The sequence below is a fragment of the Hesperophylax consimilis genome, chromosome 26, assembly GCF_061612785.1.
Source record: "Hesperophylax consimilis isolate HC1 chromosome 26, BYU_Hcon_1.0, whole genome shotgun sequence".
NCBI classification, from domain to species: Eukaryota; Metazoa; Arthropoda; class Insecta; order Trichoptera; family Limnephilidae; genus Hesperophylax; species Hesperophylax consimilis.
The window spans coordinates 27,498,368-27,518,313 of record NC_142861.1 but is presented as its reverse complement, the minus strand read 5'-3'; the positions used below and the strand labels follow the sequence as shown (position 1 = coordinate 27,518,313).

At 33.0% G+C, this 19,946-nt stretch overlaps 2 protein-coding genes across 2 annotated transcripts in view; one reads left to right on the top strand and one right to left on the bottom strand.

Annotated features, from left to right (window-relative positions):
• Positions 1 to 19,946, top strand: part of LOC149411363 (neuroligin-4, Y-linked-like) — an 887,216-nt gene that overhangs the window by 179,250 nt on the left and 688,020 nt on the right. The window lies entirely within an intron of this gene.
• On the bottom strand, positions 9,618 to 16,504 carry LOC149411375 (UDP-glucosyltransferase 2-like). The gene is made up of 8 exons (XM_089647593.1): positions 16,355 to 16,504; positions 15,343 to 15,424; positions 14,636 to 14,828; positions 13,297 to 13,491; positions 11,956 to 12,163; positions 11,022 to 11,241; positions 10,415 to 10,634; positions 9,618 to 9,965 (listed from the first exon to the last, which is right to left on the bottom strand). The coding sequence occupies exons 1-8, from the start codon at positions 16,502 to 16,504 to the stop codon at positions 9,680 to 9,682; spliced, it is 1,554 nt and encodes a 517-aa protein (XP_089503719.1). The 3' UTR covers positions 9,618 to 9,679.

The following is a 19,946-nucleotide window of genomic DNA, read 5'->3' as shown; positions in this document are numbered from 1 at the left end:
AATAAAAATCCCATTTCTTTTAATTACTCCCTTAACGGCACAATACTGAGCAAAATGACAGAGGCTAAGGATCTGGGAGTAGTGTTAGATCCGAAATTACTTTTTGAGCGCCATATCGAATCCATGGTTGCAAAAGCTTCCAAGGTACTTGGCTTTGTACTCAGAACCTGCAAAAATTTAAAAAAAGTAAATACCATGAAAATGCTGTACTTTGCTTATGTACGCAGTTCTCTGGAGTACGCCTCTCAAGTATGGAATCCCATGTATAAGTCACACATAGAAAGGATTGAGAAAGTGCAATATCGTTTTCTACGATACCTTGATTTTCGGGCCTATCGTCCTCATCTGAGTCACGAGGAGTCAGCAGCGTTTTTCAGGATTTCGTCACTGGAAAGTCGTAGAAACTCCGCAGACGTACTATTTTTACAAAAAATTGCCACCTCTGTGATAGATTGCCCAGAATTACTTGAAAGAATTCAATTAAGAGTACCCATCAGACAAACCAGACAAAATCACACATTAAACATCCCTCAATGTAACACGAACTCAAAACAAAATGCTTTTATTCACCGTGCTTCATACAATTTTAATACTTCATACAGTGAATTAGACTTATTTAACTCAGCACCCCACAATTTCAAACCTAAAATCAATAAATAATTATATGATCATTTTTATTTTTTATTACGTACATGCTACACATTACACAGACTAGATCCATCCCATACCCCTCCCTTCCCCATCCCATCCCTATAGGCTAATGTAACTTTTTTTATTACATAAATATTATATATTCACTAAATAATTAAAATACTTAAGTGAAAACCTATTATTGGTTAAATAATTAACACTTAATACACCATACTTTGTAATTATTATAACTGTTGGTTTTCCAAATAAAATAAAAATAAAATAAAATAAGTCTTATTAAGCGCGCAAACAGACAGACGTGGACAGTGACATCGTTGTATACTATTTAGAGATACTAATGTATTGTCACGATTAAGTCTTATGTAGCGCGCAAACAGACAGACGCGGACAGTGACATCGTTGTATACTATTTAGAGATACCGATGTATTGTCATGATTAAGTCTTATTAAGCGCGCAAACAGAGAGACGCGGACAGTGACATCGTTGTATACTATTTAGAAATACCAATGTATTCTCACGATTATGATTTACTAAAAGTTTATCAGGAAAGGCCCAGAAATTACGTTTTTAGTTCATTATGATCTGGGATGTTCCAGGATATTCCCGAACGTTTCATACTATTCCAGATTATTTTACAACATTCCAGAATGTTCCGGGATGTTCTGGAGTGTTGTTACTCTAATAAATAAAATATTTACCTTTGTTTAACATTATGTATATGCTGATGATAAAGCGTTGGTCATATGGCATGAAGAATTATCCATCGAAATTTTTTATTATTATTATTATTTTTATTTCAGCAGAACATAGCGGTGAGTGCAATACTGTATCTACCATATAAAAGGCACACATCTACATAAATTGCATTAAAAAAACTTACGTGAAACCCCACAAGAGACTAAACTGTTCCCAACTGTCTGGAGCCAGTGAGACATCCACAATTGGAGTATGTCATGTGGCTGAAGGTAGTGGGGGGAAGGAGATAGGGAAGAGGAAAGTGAAGTACCTGGGAATTCAGATCCGGTCACTAAACACGGGTAAAGCCATTTTAAACAAAGTTTCAATTCTGAATGGTGGTCTTACACCAGGGCGATACTGAGAGAATTTTCCACTCTGGAACGTGCCATAAGTACTATGCATATATTATTATAAACGAGTAATTTGCAAACTAATACAAATTAATAAAAAATAATTGAAATTTTAGAACGAGAGCTTTACCCCTCGACGATGGAGGCCGTCATGTTATTGGATGGAAAAGAAAATAAAATAGTACACATATTTTACACTCATGCTACGGTGGCTTGAGTTATTATGTAGGCGCGCGCCCTGCTTCTGGGCGACGGCCTGGACAAGAGTGTTTTCCGATCTCCCTTAGCGCTGACTCGTCCCAGCTACACTGTGGCGTATCAAAGCAAGGAACCCATGCATCCTTCCATTTGCGAACATCTGTGAGTTTTTTAGTCGCCTTATTTACGTTGAATTCGGTTTCATATAAACATCCGGTTTATGACCCACGGCGACACAAAACGAGATGACTGCCGACCCACTAGTGTAATTGATCGATTCAAAAAATGCAACTCACAAATCACAAAATTACGCTCGTCTGGCCTCGACCTTATAATGAAGAAAAAATAAATGATTTTTTTCTGGTTTTTAAAGTAAAACCGCAAATTGAGACGATTTAATAATTTTACGTCTTTTTGGTATTAACTCAATATTATTATTTAAACATGCAGAACCATTTCGATTTTATAAAACTAAACAAAACATTATTCATCAATTTTAACGTTCTAGAAAATATTTTCATAATCGACGTGAAATCATTTCTACTGCAGTTAGGGCGCTTGTGTGGAAGCTATCTTTGGCGTGTTAATACGAAAAAAACTATTATTTTATGGATGAATGATAAAATAATGATATATCGACTGTCTATTGTCCGCTATGGTAGTAGGTTCAACAACTAGAAAAAAATCTTAAAATGAAATTGCACTCTGTCAGGCATTCATGTCTTTAGCAATAACAAAACAATTCTAACTTGGTACTTACTCGCAGACCGAGATGTTCTTAGTACTCTCACCGTCTTCTAGGTGATTGTTCCGAAGAAAAGAATATTTTGATAGAATTTCTACGTTATATCACGAGCGGAGAAAAATAATGTATATTAACAATTTATTTCTACATCAATGAAAATTATAATTAATTAAAACAATTTCAATACTATCATAAACTATTTATTTATAAACATAAATTTAAATGTCTAAAAATAATATGCATTTTAAATATTAAGGTGCTATGCGCTTATAAACCCAACATGGTTGGATTAATTTGCAACCGCAGAATTCATGTAGTTCAAATATATTATAACACAACTCTTAACCAGCGAATGAGAATTCAAATTTCGTTAAAAGACGGTCTCGCGATCGGACGATTTTTTAGAACGAGACAGAAATAAAGAATTCATTCCGCTGCAAGCCGTACATCCGCGCGGCTGACGAAAACTACAGCATGGCTCCGATGAAATAACAATTTTATTATTGTTGATGAATTCTCGGTTGTAGCTTTCTTCTTAAAAAGTAGTTACATACATATTTGTAAATTATACGTCGGAGTGCGTAAACATAAATAAATACAAATGCAGTGCGTTGACATAGTAGATATAAAAAAATTTCAAATATTTGTTTAATTTCATTTTTTTTTATTTATTTTAAATAGGTTTTCCAAAAGTGAGTAAAATTTTTTGTTTTACATATTAATCGTTTGTCCGAAAGGTATTACCGGTAAGTTTTATTTCTAATACTTATCTTTAAAGTATTACTTCATTTGATACGTATGACATTGAAAAGAGGGTTTATTCCTTACAACTGAAGTAGTATATATTAAATTAAAACTATGTTTTATTTCCAACTATTTTCTACGGTACCTACCTACATACAAATGTAGTTATGCGATTGCATAATATTGTATCGCTTTATAATGTAATAGTGAATTGGACAATAAAATAGAAATAATGAACAATTAAATGATTTGAATCGCACATCACGAATCAAAATTCATTTGGTTCGTGGCACTTTTTGACCAGCAATCACAAATAGTTTCACGTACTTTGGCATAAGTTTTAATATTTATACATGAAACATCGATGACAGACATAAACTCCTGATAGTCCATAGTTGATTCTTTTCCCTGGAAATCAAACAACACAAAATTATCACCAAATGTTATAAAAAATATGTGCTCATTCTGTTCTTCTTTTGAACGACCCTGTTGCATATAAGTACGTACAATGTACACGGATAATTAAATATCACTAACCTTTGTTTTTTTTTTAATTTATCTCCCACGTACGTTTTTGATTTCGTAATTTATGTTTTCTAATAAAACTTTTGTTTCAAGGATATTTTCCTTCCCATTTTTAAGCGAGGAATTTCTTTTAAATGTTATTAACTAGACCGGCGTTTACTACACGTCCGCTTGCCGCCCGGTCGCGGCGGAGAGTGAGAAAATTTTGTCTTCTGCCGAGTTAATAAAAATGCACAAACGCGATTCGAAATTAATTACTATTATATACTTTAAGAATATATTTTTTATTCATAAATTATTTTTAATGTTTCAATAATGTCTTGTTAAATTATTTTTGTAAAAAAATCTGAACTACACCAATTTGTAAGACCATAAATAAATAGTCAAATTGAGGGATTTTCGTCACAAAACGCGTGTTCGGATTTATTTATTAGTAATTTTTTATGAAATAAAATAAATTTCTTAGACATACTTATGATAGATAATTTATTGATTTTTTATACTGTATTATTTTTTATTTTTTTTATTTTTTTTTTGTGTTGATTTTTTTTTAATTGGATGAATATATGTACATTTACCATATTATTTAATTAATATAGTTCGTCATTATATTAAAATGGAAATATATGTACTGCTTACTGCGGTTTAATGCCAATGAATCCGACTAGATTTCGCCATTTATCCTATATTTTTAGGTTTTATAAAATTGGCAAAATTGACAAGCGATAGATCAAAACTTTTTTGCAAATTTGCCATAATATTATGTCAAAAACCTTTCGACTTTTAACGATATTATAATTCCACCACGAATTGTAATTTTGTTGTAAACCCATGAATTTAAAATTTTTTCAATAATTTGTGTATTTGAATGTCGGATATGTAAGCAAATCTTTTTCAAAAGCTATTTCTAAAAAAAAAACACCCATGATAAAGATTTTAAAAGGAGCAAAATAACCCAGCAAACAGATCAAATGGTGATGGTGATTTTTTCTATTGACTTTGTTGTATGATTCAGACTTATGTTCCAGTGGACAACGACTTTGAGGAACGACTTTCCTAGCTAATATTTTATAGAGGAGCTCGGACTATTGAAGTATTTTTTTTTTTTTTTTTTTTAAACAAATTCAATTTATTCAATAAACAAATTTACAATGTGTGATATACATATATATATTTCACTAGTATGATATGATTATGATATGATTAATATTTATTATTTTTCAATGTTCTCCCATAAAAAGCAATTGAGTGTGTATGGGATGAGGTATTATTTGTTTAGTTTCTTAGATTTTTATTTATTTTTTTAAGTTTTTGTTTTTGTTTTTCTTTTATTTATTTTTTAAATTTAGTTTAGGTTTTCAGTATTTTTTTTAATTGTGTTTTGAATTCTTTGAAACAATCATTTAGTGATCTTATATTTTCTGGCAATTTATTGAAGAAATTTGTTCCTAAGTATTTGTAGTTTTGCTACCCAAAGTTTTTTTACAAATCGGAATTGGTAACATGTATTTTTGCCTGAGATTTGCTATGTTTTTGAATGGTACGGTATTGTTTAGGATATCATCTTTGTAAACTTGTAAGGTTGCGTGATACAGGAAAAGAGTATTTAATTTTCTGACTTTAAATTCTTTGAAAATGAGTTCAGATGAATATAAAAATGATTTTTTTTTTTTTTTTAAAAGAAAGACAAACATTCCCGGGTTACGAATAACACAACAATGTTTGAAAATCTCCTACTACCACCACAGAAAGCCGAAAATGTTGCTTGTGTTGTGACGGAGGACTTAGCCAGCCGAGGAATCGAACACGCGACGCTCGGGTGAGACCCAAGCGCTATGCCCACTCAACCACTGACCGGTCGAATATTTCTTTAATATTATTTTAATTATTAGTTTTTGCGCAATGTAAAGAGGTTGTGTGTGAGTTTTATAGGCGCCCCCCATCCTATTATACCATATTGGATTATGGATTGATAGAATGCGAAGTACGTCATTCTCAGTAGTTCTTTATTTAGAATATGTCTCAAGCAGATAAAAATTAAGGTTAATTTTCGTACTCTGTTTTTGAGAATGGTTATATGTGGTATCCATTTTAGGCATTGGTCAATAGTGATCCCTAGATATTTGGTTGAAGTTTTAATTTCAATATTAGTACATAGTAAGTTACAGTGGTGTTGTTGAGTGCTTGGTTCAGAGTGAATTCGAATGTTTATTTCATGCGGCGTATTTGGTTTGTTTATGAAAAATGGTACGTAGTGTGTTTTTTTAACGTGAGTTTAACGTTAGTAGGTTATTGTCAAACCATGTTTTCAATTCATTGATGTCTGAATTAGCCTTTTTGTTCAGTTCTAACCATGTGTTTGCTTTTAGAAGAAGCACTGTGTCATCTGCATATGAGACAATTTCCCCGTATTTAGCAACTTCAAATATATCATTTACATATAATATGAACAAAAGTGGTCCTAAAACTGTGCCTTGTGGTATCGAGAAGTTATTACTTTCGGAATCACTTAATTCATTTAATAATTTTACTTGCTGTGGTCTATTTTCCAAAAAGCTTATAATCCAGGATAGTACCGTTCCATTTAATTTTATTTTTTTATTAAGTTAGTGTGTGAAATACTATCAAATGCTTTTTTAAGGTCAATAAATATTCCAATGCATTTTTCATTTGATTCTAGGGCGGTATATATAAAATTTGTTATTTTTGCAATGGCATCGTGGGTGCTGGTATTTTTTTTGAAACCATACTGTTAAGAATTAATAATTTTATGTTGTTCTAGGAAGGACCAGATTTGATTTTTTACAATTTTTTCGAATATTTTTGATATATTTGATAAAAGGGATATAGGGCGGTAATTTTGTGGGTCGTTTGGGCAGTCAGCTTTATAAATCGGTGTTATTATTGTTCTTTTGTAGTTATCAGGAAATACACCTTTTATAAGGCTTGTATTTATTATATGAGTTAAGGGGTAAATTAGATATTGTTTCATTGTTTTTAATACGTTTACATCTATGTTGTCATAACCGGGTGTGGAACCCCAGTTCATCAGTTTCTGTTATTTTGTTGAAATTATTATATTGGTGTTGGGAAGCGTGGGGATTCTTTTTATTACTGTTGGGACATGTTTTGATGGCGTTAGCCAGATTTTTTCCGACATTTGCAAAATAGTTGTTTAGAATATTACAGCATTTTTTGGTGTCAAGTTGGACATTATACGTTTTTTTCCCATCTGAAATTTCGGATACACAACTGTTCTTTCTATTCTTATTTATTATTTCGTTTATTGTAGTCCATATTTTTTTATTATTGTTTTTAACATCTAGAATTAATTGGGAGTAGTAGCTGTTTTTCGTTTTTCGAATTTAAGTTGTTAAGATGTTTTTATATTTTTTATAATAAGAAATAATTGATTTTTTGGCAGTCGGTTGATTAGCTAATTTGTAAAGTTTGTTTTTTTTTCTAACTGCTTTCACTAATCCGATAGTGATCCAGGGTTTTATTTTCTTTGTTTTAGAGTTTTGATGCAGATTTTTAATTTTAGAGGCATTTAAAATGTGTTCTGATAAAAATTTTTTCAAATAATGATGCACATTGATTGGCGCACTTACTGTTTATTATTTCAGTCCATTTTTCGGTTATGAGTGATTTTTCTAATAGTTGGTAGTTTAATGTGGTTTTTGTGGTACTTGATTTAGGTAGGTTTTTTGTTTTATTTTTTGTTTCATAGTTAAAAAGGGTTGCGTGATGATCAGTTATATTTATCTTCCAGGTTGAGGATTTGATATTTTTTATATAATTCAGGTTTACATTACACCAAATATGGTCTAGACAAGATGGCGTTTGATTTGGTACTTCACGGGTATAGTTGTTGATGCACGATTTGAAGTTAAGATGAGTCATCATGTTCAAGAAGTTATTTTTTTCTATAGAATTATGGTTATTAGAAATATTTATGTTAAAGTCACCACATATAATCGTAAAAATCTTTGTTAAATTATTCAGGTATAGATAAAATTCGTTTGTAAAATTCGTTATGTTTGATTTGTGTGTGTGGTATATTGTAATGATTCTATAAATAGAATTTTTAAATTTAATATCTATTTTTAAACAGTTGACAAATTCAATATTTACTTCTTCTGTGTTTATCACTTCACAATCGTCACGTACAAACATAATTATTCCACTATTTTTGTTTATAGATTTTTTAGTTGCTATTCCTCGGTAGTTGGGTAGCGCACTTATGTATTGATCGCTGTTGGAGTGTGTTTCAGTTAACCCTATGCACACCGGTGATGTATTTAAATTATTAATATTTATTAATAATTCATCTAGATTTCTTGAGATACTTCTTATGTTCATATTCAGCACTAAAAAAGTAGAATCCCTATTTTGACACCATTTGTTAATTTCGGTAACGTTTTCGCATATTTCTTCTGTAATGTTGTAGTTTTGGTAAATTTTTTTTGCAATGTAATCATCCATGTTAGTTGTAATTGATTCGTTTCTTTGCAAATTGTAACATTTTTATGCGTTGTTTGCATTCTTCATTGTTTGCTTTATGATTTGTTGGAAAATAACTTTTTTTCAAAAGATTGTTATTTGTGCAGTTTATGCACTTTGGGACTTCATTTTTGTTTTTACAGTCTCTAATGCCGTGATCTTAATTAATTATTAGACAACGCGTGGCTGTGTGGCCGTATTTTTGGCAGTGGAAGCACTGCATTAGTGGGTTGCAGTCTTCCACCTTTATTTGGGAGAAACTCAGGTTTACTTTTTGTTTTTTTATTAGTAAATTTCTAATGTCTCCAGTGCATTCGATAAAAATGTTTTTTTGTTTATATTTTTTTATGTTGATTGTTCCTTTTATTTTAATTTTTTTTTCCATATATATTGTTTTTATGTCTTCGTTTTGTAGGATTAAGTCATTCATAAATTTTCCATTATTATAATTCTCGTCGATTCCTTTGAAAATCATACAAGGACTTTTCTTTTTTAAATCGCCCACGTTTATTCCTTCTAGGTTCATTTTTTCTATTTCGTTTTTTGTCTTGATCCTATCTTCTTCTTTATTAAGGTTAATTATAAGTTGGTTTTTCGATGTTTTTCTGATGCTAGCAATACCAACGCCAGTGTTTGATATCTTTACGTTCTTAGTTATTATTTCCTTGATGTCTTCTTTTTCGTTTATTGAGCTTATAATAATGGGATATAAAACCGGAGATTTGTGTTGCGCGCTAACTTCAGCGTATGTTTTAACATTTTGATTTGTTGTGATTATTTTTTCTAATTTTTGACTGTAATTTTCATTATTAATAATTATTTGACTGTAATTTTCATTATTAATAATTATTTGACATGCAATTGAATTATTTTATTCTGTAATTTTAATTGTTCACATTTAATTATTATTATATAATTTGAAATATTTGTTGTAAAATACAAATTCACCTTTGAAAATGCAACAAATCTGCGCAACGTGCAACGGTAACACTTTATTATGATATGAAAATAATATTATTTTTCAAAATTTAACATCTTACTTTACTAGATAAAATAAAGATCTTTCAAAATCAATCTGTGTTTTTTTTCTAGAAAGGTGTCCATACGTCTAAAACTCGCCTCAAAAATGCCGAATTTCAGGACAAGTCTACCTATTTCGCCTTAAGACATAAGGGAACACCAGTAATTATCACAACGTCCTCCGCCACAACATAAAGTTTATTTTCACTGCTTCTTCTTCTTATCCGTTTCCGTCTTCTTCTTACATGCAGTTTTGTTGCATAACTTACGACAAATAAAGCACCCTAGGATTAATAACAGTAGAGGAGGCAGAGCAAAGAGAACTGCTACGTCCAGTAGGAGCCGAGAGACGATGCACAAAGGTTTTTGAGAGAGGTGAGGCGCGCCTCCAGTACGGATGACGTTCTCAGAGTAGAAGTTGATGAGTTCTCGAGGGTCTATGGGACGGTCGTGGAATTGCTGCTTGATTGTTTTGACGTTTTGGACGTACCTGAAATATGATTTAGAAAATAACATAAACAATAGGGTGTATTTACTTTTTTATTGTTTTTCTCCAAATAGTAAGACGATTATCTTTATGGGATGCTGCGTGGAGGGTGGAAAAATTTTCTCGTTAGGCAGAAGGTATAAGGGATGAGTATGAATTTGGGAACAGAATGTTCAGGAGTGACGAATGAATCCATCCCTCCCACGGATGGAGAGAGATGGATTCATCAGAGAGTCTCCCACAACCGGCCTCTCCCGATCCGTCCCTCCACGCAGCTGGTGTGCAGACGCATTTATCAAACCTATCGGCACGCCTGCTTAGTAACCAAACTGACGTATTATAAATACTAAAATGATTACATCTTTTATAAAAGCCCAATAAGGGCATTGATTATAAATAAAATAAAATAGATAAATAAATATAATATCATAAATAAATATTGTTAAACATACTTGGGATTGCTGAGAATTTCCCCAATTGCCCAGGTCAATGATTCAGCGGTAAAGTTGGCATAGTCTAATCTGACTCCTTGCCCTCTTCCTACAACGGCTGCAGCGTTGTGGTATTGGTCTCCGAAGATGGGAATAACAATCAATGGAATTCCAGCGCTGGACGCTTCTGTTAGACTCAGAAGACCTCCGTGGGTAATGAAAGCTTTCAAGTTAGGATGAGCTGGAAAGACAAAAAAAGGCTTCATTAGTAGAATGTAATACGAAAATGCTCTGGTATTTATCATGTTCCGAATGCAGTTGAACATCATAAATTGATGCAATTCAATTGCCTAGTTCATTTCCACAAATATAATCTGATACAGCTTTGTACCCATTTTGGAAAGATTCTCCTTGTCAAAGCCTCAATTTATAAATATTTTTTTAATTGACACAAGAAAACGGTTTATTAGCGTCTTTTCTAACTTTTTATCTAAAAATTTTCAGTGAATCTTATTCGGTCAAATCTAAAGTTTAATGGTGTTGGCTTACACATTGCAAGAGAGATCATTCGAGCATTGTCCTTTGAAAAAAACTTTTACGTGTAGAATGCTAATAACTTGAAACTGACCTAGAATACTGGCCTGTGGCAACCAGCTGCTGATCACAACGTTATCTGGTTTTCCGGGCAAATCCTCCTCAAATTTCCATAAAACAGTCTGCTTGAGAGTACCAAAGAGTTTCAATAAACCGGTTCGGAGTTCAATAGAAAGCTCAGAACTCTTCAGATTACTTCCCATGCTGAAGAAGATAACGCCTTTCTTTTTGGAATCCAGCAGTTTTTGGAGATCCTAAAAAAAACACAGTTTAAAACATGAGAAAGGGGTGAGTTGAAATTTGCCAGTTATTTTAAGTATTGTGTTTGACAAATAGCGAAGGAATTCATAAATTTAAATGTATTTCTATGTTTAAATGTCGTATTTTGAGTGGTAAGGTCGCACAAAAAGTATTTTGTTTTTTTTTGCATTCACGAACGTAGTTAACTTTTTTTCAATTGTATGTATATTGCCTTAGTAAAATTGATATAGTTGTATTTTAACAAAAAGAAGCGAGTTGAGATTATTATATTTGACAACTTCCGAAGGAATTTATATGTTCAAAATGGAGTGGGATGTCAAACAAAAACCACATATTATTCTTAAAGCCGCGTGGAGATGAAAGGTTTTTTTTCGCATTAACGTTGTCAACTTGTTTCCATCACATATTGCCTTCATTAAATTAATGTTGTTTTCTTTCAACAGGAGAAACATCTAAATAGGCACATCCGCTAGGTTTTTGAAAACGTTCCCAGCTTTTTCTTTATCTCAGTTCTAAACATCTATCTATTGCTCGGATATATCTAGGTTTTAGTCAAAATTTTATATTGGTACCTTTTAAAACAGGACACCTAGAGTTTCCATATTATTAATAATGCGCCCTTATAGGTTAAAACGAAATACACGTGTCATTTAATCTACAAGTATCCATTATTCCAGTATATACATACCAATACAAGAAACTGTTACCTTTGGTAGTTTTCCAGCCTTCTTGATGTGGTACCCTCCAACTTCAGCTGTATTGGGTAGTAAAGGTCTGGGAAATCCAATGGAAGAATGACTGTTGAGAAATGAAAAGGCGACCTGCTTGGGCAGATCTGAGAATGAGACCTTCTTAGCTTCTTCAGGGAAAAACTTATTGTAAAGTCCTTCTTGACTTGGTTTCAGCATAAATCTAAAAAAATAATATATTCACGGTTATAAAAAAAATTAAATGTAAATTTTTCTGAATTTCTAGCCTTCCTCTTAAATATTTTGAATATCGTTTTTGACGCGTGGTCTAGTATCAAGCGACTGTTTTCCATCCACTACTTTACAGCTTGACACTTGTAAAGTAGTGCATGTTTTAATATTTTTAGGCCTTACTAATAAATCTATTTTAATTTTTAGACAACTTATAAGCAAGCATTTATGTAGGGTATATGAATTTATTAGTTTTGTAAAATTTAATAAGTAATGGAGTAAGTCGTCTTCATGTTTCTGTGCATCTCAATTGCTTAGTGCTAAATTAATTGTCAACAGGCAAGTACAGGAGATAGGTAGGTATAGAAAAACGGGTGATCCGTTTGAAAGATTCCACTATATTAGAGCACAGGCATCAGGAATGCTGTCATTGGGCTACCGGTATTTCTATTGAAGATGTTCCGAGGAAATAGCCTCATTGACCCCTTCGGGACTAGTCGATAGTTTATAAACCCGCAAAACACGCGCCCAACATTTGCACACTGTTAATATTTGTAACAAGAGCGGGACGTTTCTACGACTTGTTCTTGAGTTCACAGCTCGGCTGTAGAACATTTTGACGTCCTCTACGTTTCCTCCCTCTTACAACATGGTTCTCATCAAGAATTATATTCCCTCTTTATTTTCCCCAGAAAGACCCACCACACAGAACCCCCAAAAACGCCATAGGCACTGAGGAAAATTATTTCCAGCCTATTGAGTCGATTTAATGTTAAAAAATCTCAAATTATAGAAATTTAAAAAGTTGACTTAATTGAGAATTTTGGTTGCTTTGTTTTTAAAAGTTGCTAAAAGTTTTTTGTTCGGTGATGTTGTTGATCTTTCTGAACCTTTCGTTAGTTCTTGCGACCTTGTGGTTCATAAGAGAAGCAAAGCTGTGATGCGTATCTCCACCAAAATGTCAAAGCGCTGCAGTAACTAGGGAGCCAATATCGAATATTTATGTCATATTGTAGTGCACTCCTACTTCTTTTAATTTAATCTACGTCTAATTGAACCAAAGTTTGTATTTTGTAAACTTTAGTTCTTGTTAACGTATATTTACGTGCACTTGTGCGGCATACTTACGTGAAAAATAGGTCATCAACTACATTGATAGCGAGATTGGCTGCCCTCTGCCACAGGTTCATCGGCTGGGGGAAAGTGGTTAAGAAGTGAGGAATCTCAGCAATTTGCGTTGGATTTTCCGTAACTCTGGCTATCCAGTGAGTTATTGAGGTTGTGGAACTGGCTATTACGGGACAGTTGTATTTTACACCAAACCTGTAAGTAAAGTAAAAAAATATTTTTAAATATATAAAGTCTATCATTTTACCCATCTATCATCCATCCGGTTAGTGCCTGTACAGTATTTTGACCAGCCGTTCACTAAGTTAAATTTCTAAATTGTATCCTACTAGCTATAACACAGAAACTAGATGTTTTACTTTAGGCAAATCCCTTAACACATTGAAATCTAATTAAATTGCTCTTCAAACATATATATTTTGTTTGGTTTAAGGTGTAAGGAGGAAAAATTTCGAACCCCACTGCATATCAAATGTGTTTAGACTCCTGATTCAAACAACGTCGCATATTACAGTATACACAAAAGTATGCAACATACAAACTGGCCATGTGGCAAGTATGTCCTGAAAAGTTTGCAACATATAATAGAATAAACTGGACACGTGGCAAGTATGTCTTCAAAATAATGCAATATACAATATAATGAACTGGCCACGTGGCAAATATTTTCTCAAAAGTATGCAACATACAATATAATGAACGGACCATGTGGCAAGGAGAAATGATTATTTATCAATATTTTGCTTATGTTTTTTGAGTAATATATTTTTGTAGTTTGTACATTTTTTCGAGAATTGCATTTAAAACAATTTTGAAAAATAATTTTTATTTTATAAAAAATCTTAAGAATCTTAGCAGAATGGAATAGGATAGGAGAAAAGGGACACGTTGCTTTTAGAATGGGCCACGCAAATTACAGCCTAGAAACTTCGGAATTTGCAGCGAGAACTCGCCGGCTTTTCCATAATTTGTAGAACTATCGTAGAGGTCGACCACCAATCGGAATTCATCACTGTTGATCTGCACTAACCACGATTTCTAGCATCGGCCTGGGAGAATTCGTCACCATTTATCTTCACCACATACGATATCGATTATCTCATTGAAGGAAAATTATAAGTTCCGTGATCTTTACCACCAGTAGACCATTACATCACAAAATGTTAGCTCGCACGGCGTTGATCACAGATATGCATTCCGATGTATGCAGAAAAACTTTGCCAATACCAAACCAAAACGTTAGAAGACTAGGCATGAAATATATGAAAAAGGTATGTTGTAGAGAGTACACAAAAAAATATTAAAAATAATACCAATATAATACAAATTTAAAGTTTACCCAATTAGCATATCATTCATGAAGTGTTCGATGATGACCAGATCGAATTTCTCGTTCTCATCATTCAGTAATTTCTTGACGCCTTCATTGTTAAACATAGAGGTGGCGATCATCTCGCCAATCTCAGTCAGTATGCGCAGCGTATCCATGACCGAGATATCGATCATACCAAAACCCGGTCTGTTCTTGTTGCCTAGAAAACCAGTAAAAAAAAGGAGTAGTTATTGAAAATAAAATGCACGTCCTCAAAAAGCAGCACGGTAATAATTTAACTATTATTTTAAGTCATTCTAAAAATGTTTGTTGTTTAAATATGAATCTCAACCAATCAGAGTTTATCGGAAGGATATCTTTCGGAACTACCGACACCATTATCTATGAAGGTAAGATCTCTGATTTTGATCAGGGATAACAAAGTTCAATTTTATGTGGTGATTTTTTTCGTTTCAAAGTTCATAACACAAAACAATTCAGAACTCAGAATTTCGATTGGAATTTATTTCTGAATTCAAGCTCTGCTTTTTCACCCAATGTCTAAATAAGTTTGGAGACAAAAGGTTCGATTAGGTGAATTGGATAGCTTTGGGTGAGATCTTCGTACCACGTACCACTTGCAGGTAGAAAAAGTTACAAGCAGATGTAGGCACCTCGATAAAATGATTTATCTGCATATCATAAAATTTTAAAAATAAAATTTATTTCTTTACCTTCAAAGTCTTTTGCCAATTCTGTTAAGCCAATCTCCCTGTAAACTGGCTCCTTCGACGGGAAGGCGCTTATTAAAGTGACCTGTTGTGAATACATAGTATGCATTAATATAATATATTCCTATTTATGTCATTCAACTATGCGTTTTAGTCTGAGTTTTATTTATTTATCCAATTCAATTTGTACATTTTTTAACACTACAGTTTTGAGGCCTTAGTCGATATAATTTCGGCGTCTTGTTTTCCCTACATAAAATGTTGAACAATCACCACAATCTAATTTATAAATTCGCGAATGACTTAGTGTGTTGTCTTTATCTTTGGAATTTCCTAAATTATTATTTGTATAAAATGCCGGTCTTAAATGAAAAGGAAGATTGTAAACTCATATCGGTTGATGTTGTTAATTTATTCCCTAGTGTCCCCATATAGAGGAGCGAAAATGTTTGATCTATAATTTATTAAATAGTTCAAATTTATCTAAAGATTTCATAAATGATCTTACTTCTATTTAATGTGTGCCTTTAGCAAAATTATTTTCAATTAAATGATGTTATATAGTTAGGTGTTTTAGGCTTATAATTATTGTTTAAAAATAACACGTTGTCCTTTGAGCAATCTATAACAAAACTTGTCTCTTAAAAATTAGTTTATCATTAAAAATAACTAATTAATGAATTATGTAAAAACGTGTATGATTTTTAGGGTTTTAAGAACTTAATAAGTGTTTCTCATTCTCCTTCAGTCAAAGTTTCAGACAGTCTTGTAGTGTTCATCACCAGGGCAAATGTGTAGATTGTGGTGTAAAGTGCATTTATTTAGGTAAAAGGAAAACAGCACCCGCGTTAATAGATGTGGTTTTGTGGTTTCGTTTTGGAATAGCCATTTAATTCCGGACACCACCAAATACACATAAGTCCCTATTGCGACCACTGTAAAGCCGTCTAAAATGTTGGCCAAAGGAGGAGAAAGCCAAACATGGAATAGTATTTATTATGTTAATTTTGTTTACCTCGTGTCCATGTTCATGCAGGATGTCTGCTTGAGCCTTTGAAAGGATCCAATGACTCCTCCCTGGGAAGTGCACCACGATAAGGATTTTATATCCAAGGATTTGGCTGGCACAGGCCAATAATAGAACTGCGGACAATAGTCCCTTCATTTTGCTCGTATTGCTGAACTGTGATGCGAAACGACAACTGTGAACCTGATATGACGAAAGAATAGATTACAGAGTTACATCACTTTTCCGTAGGAATAGATTATAAATTTAATGATAGTGGAAAGGAATATGGGCGTGCTGTAATTTTTAATAATATTTTTTTTCTAGAACTTGATAATACGGCAAGTAGGGTACTTGGTATAAGTTGCAACAGAAGCGAATTATTTTTCCCAAATTACAATGCTTGCAAAAATTCATTCAATAATAATTGCAAAATTATTTTCTAGTTCATTGTAAATAACATGACAAATGAAAATAACCAAATTTGTAAACACAACTATTTTTAATAAAAAATATTGATAATTTACTATTTTTAAGTTTGTTGTAGTAAAGCACACTTGAAGTGAAATAACACTTTACTGCGCTATGTAAATGATTTATTTTTATTATCAAGTTCATTATTTTTTTTTAATTATAAATTGAAAAAAAAAACTTAAAAAATAGTGGTGTTAACAAATTTTATTTTGTTCGCCTTATTTACAATAATGATTATTATTTTTTTTCTCAACTTATTCCAACTGCCTGGATCTGGTTAGACAATTGCATCCCCAATTAGGGTATTTTTGTGAGGCTAAAAGTACAGTGGTTGGGAAAGAGATGGGGTTGAGGAAGGTGGGAAAGTACCTCGCTATTCAGATATAATCACCAAATACGACTAAAGCTATTCAAGCAAGCTTTCAATTCTGAATGGTGGTCTTACACCAAGGCAATACTGAAAATATCTTCCACTCTTGAACGTGCCGCAAATATACCATATGTTGTTCTAAAAAAATTAAATTGTGAAATAAGACAAATCAAACAAATAAAATTACCTTGCGCACGCCGGGTCTTGAACTAGTCTTGCTAGTCGCGGGTACTGCCCCTTAACCACGGAGGATTAATAATTCATTTAGTGATAAAATCGCAAATCCGTTTTTAACAGTTTTGAAGAGAACTTTACCCACAAAATGAAGCTTGGTCGTATCATAAAAACACAATTTTACTATTTGGTTTATATAGCACAATCTTAAAACAAACCACGACGCACCACTGGTACATAATAAAAAAAAAATTGTTAATCTACTAATTCTAATAAGAAGATTAACGACACGCCAATGGTAAATATTAACAAAATGATGTTAATCTACTGATTGTAATAAGAAGAAACACAAAAACAATAAATACTTTAAATTGGGTTTACCCGAAACAAAAGTATGGCTAAATATATATTGACTTTATTCGATAAAAATTGGAACAAACGTATTAATATAAATAAAGCATTAGCATCAGCCCCTGGAGGGCTAATGCTTTATATTTCGATTGACCATAATATTTTTTAGATGATGTCAGAAGGACGGAGAACTTCGGCGTATTTACGATTTCTAATAAAATCACAGTATCGATCATCAGGGCAGATGTGTTATCATATTGGCAACCCTATCAAACTCCATTGCATAGTTTAGAAGATCTAAGCACACAAACCGACGGACCCAGGAAGTGACTTCGCGTTATAATATTTAGAGATACCAGTGTATTTTCACGATTACAATTTACAAAAAAATTATTAGGAAAATCCATGTAATCCCGTTTTTAGTTCATTATGATTTGAGATGTTCAGGTATGTTCGTGAACGTTCCAGAATATTACAGAACATTCCAAAACATTCCAGAATGTTTCGAGGTGTTCTGGAATGTTGTAGAATCTTTTCAAATACTCTCGGATGTTCTGGACTGTTCCAAAAATTTCTAGAGAGCAATTTTCCAGCCCTTATATCTTAAAAATTACACCCTTCAGGTAAAAACGGGAAACTTCTTAATGAATGGGAGGATAGAGGGCTACCACGCCTTATAACGGGATTCGTTTCTGAGTTTTAGTGGCACATACATTGTTCACTTAACTTTATAATTTTATTTTTTATTTTTCCGACTTGATGTCATTATATTATTTTTGACCAGCTCAGGTACGGGGGCTCCATCGAAGCCAGAGTAAAGTTGGCCTCTCAGAAGCTGGGCGTACTGTACAGGGCCCGCAGATACTTTAATAGTACACAACTGCTAACCCTGTACAAATCGCAAGTGCGCCCCACTGTCGAATTTGGCAGCCATCTCTGGTCCGGAGCCCTTAAATACCTAAAAAAAACCCATGACTCTGTGCAAAAACGGGCGGTCCGTTTGATAGATTCCCCAATCTTAACAAACGGACTGCAATCTTTAGAGCACAGGCGTCAGGTATGTATGCTGTCCTTGTTCTATCGGTATTACAATGGAAGATGCTCTGAGGAACTAGCGTCATTGATCCCTTTGGCACCGGTGCGTAGTCGGGATACACGCCAAACGCGCGCCCAAAATTTTTACATGGTTGACATTTGTCACATGAGAACGGGTCACTTCTACGATTCGTTCTTAAGTTCAACAGCTCGGCTGTGGAACGAACTGCCGGCTTCTGTGTTTCCTCCCTCCTACAACATGGGACTCTTCAAGAGCCATGTTCACTCCTTCCTCTCCACAAAAAGACCCTCCACACAGCATCCCCAAAGATGACACAGGCCCTGAGGGAAATTATTATCTTCGGCCTCCTGTGTGGAGTCAATATAAAAAAATATATATTATGATAATAATTTTTTAGAAACGCGAAATGAAAGTTCTTTCGATTATATGTCCGGGTTAAATCTTCCCCACAGGAAAAACAAAACCCTTTCACACACTTTTCCACAAATGATCATCTAGTCAATCCACATTATGCAAGTGCATAATATAAGTATAATAAATACAAAAACAACACGTCAAATCACCAGAGATAAATGGGAAATTCACTGACTCCAGATATTTCCATATAAGAGGGTTCGGCTCGGTAGAACTTCCAATTGGACCTATAAATTCTACTGATCCCTCAATATAAATTTAAAAAAATCTTTCTTATCCTAAATATATATATTTAAAATGAGTGATTTTTGCATTTTTATGTTTAAATTCTTTGACAGATTTAATACGTCTAAATTTTGAATTAGTACAAAATATTGAAAAAGTTTATTTGGAATCATAACATTACCCAATAATATAACAATCCACTTTTAGGCAATTATATACCGCTCTCCAAATCACTGTATCTGACTGAAATCCAATCTAATCCATCTTATCAAATCTTAACTACTCGATGAAAGATACGTTATTTTTAAGATTTTAATTTAGATTTATTAAATCCTATGAAACTCAGTTATTATGTCATACGAAAATACACGCTTAACCATTATTTAACGGGTACGGTTGCGCCGCCTTTTTCATGCAAAACTGAAATTTGGATTTGACGCCAAAATAGCAAACCAAAATGATTTTTTTTTGATCAATAGGTGAAGCAAACTACTAGTACAGATATTAACTACTTCATATATTTGTGTTGTGTTGTG

Coding starts and splice junctions, on each gene's coding strand:
- LOC149411375 (XM_089647593.1), bottom strand. CDS start 16,504: ATGAAGGGACTATTGTCCGCAGTTCTATTATTGGCCTGTGCCAGCCAA. Junction 15,425..16,354: donor TGCATGAACATGGACACGAG/GTAAACAAAATT, acceptor TATTCACAACAG/GTCACTTTAATAAGCGCCTT. Junction 13,492..14,635: donor ATGAATGATATGCTAATTGG/GTAAACTTTAAA, acceptor CTTTACTTACAG/GTTTGGTGTAAAATACAACT.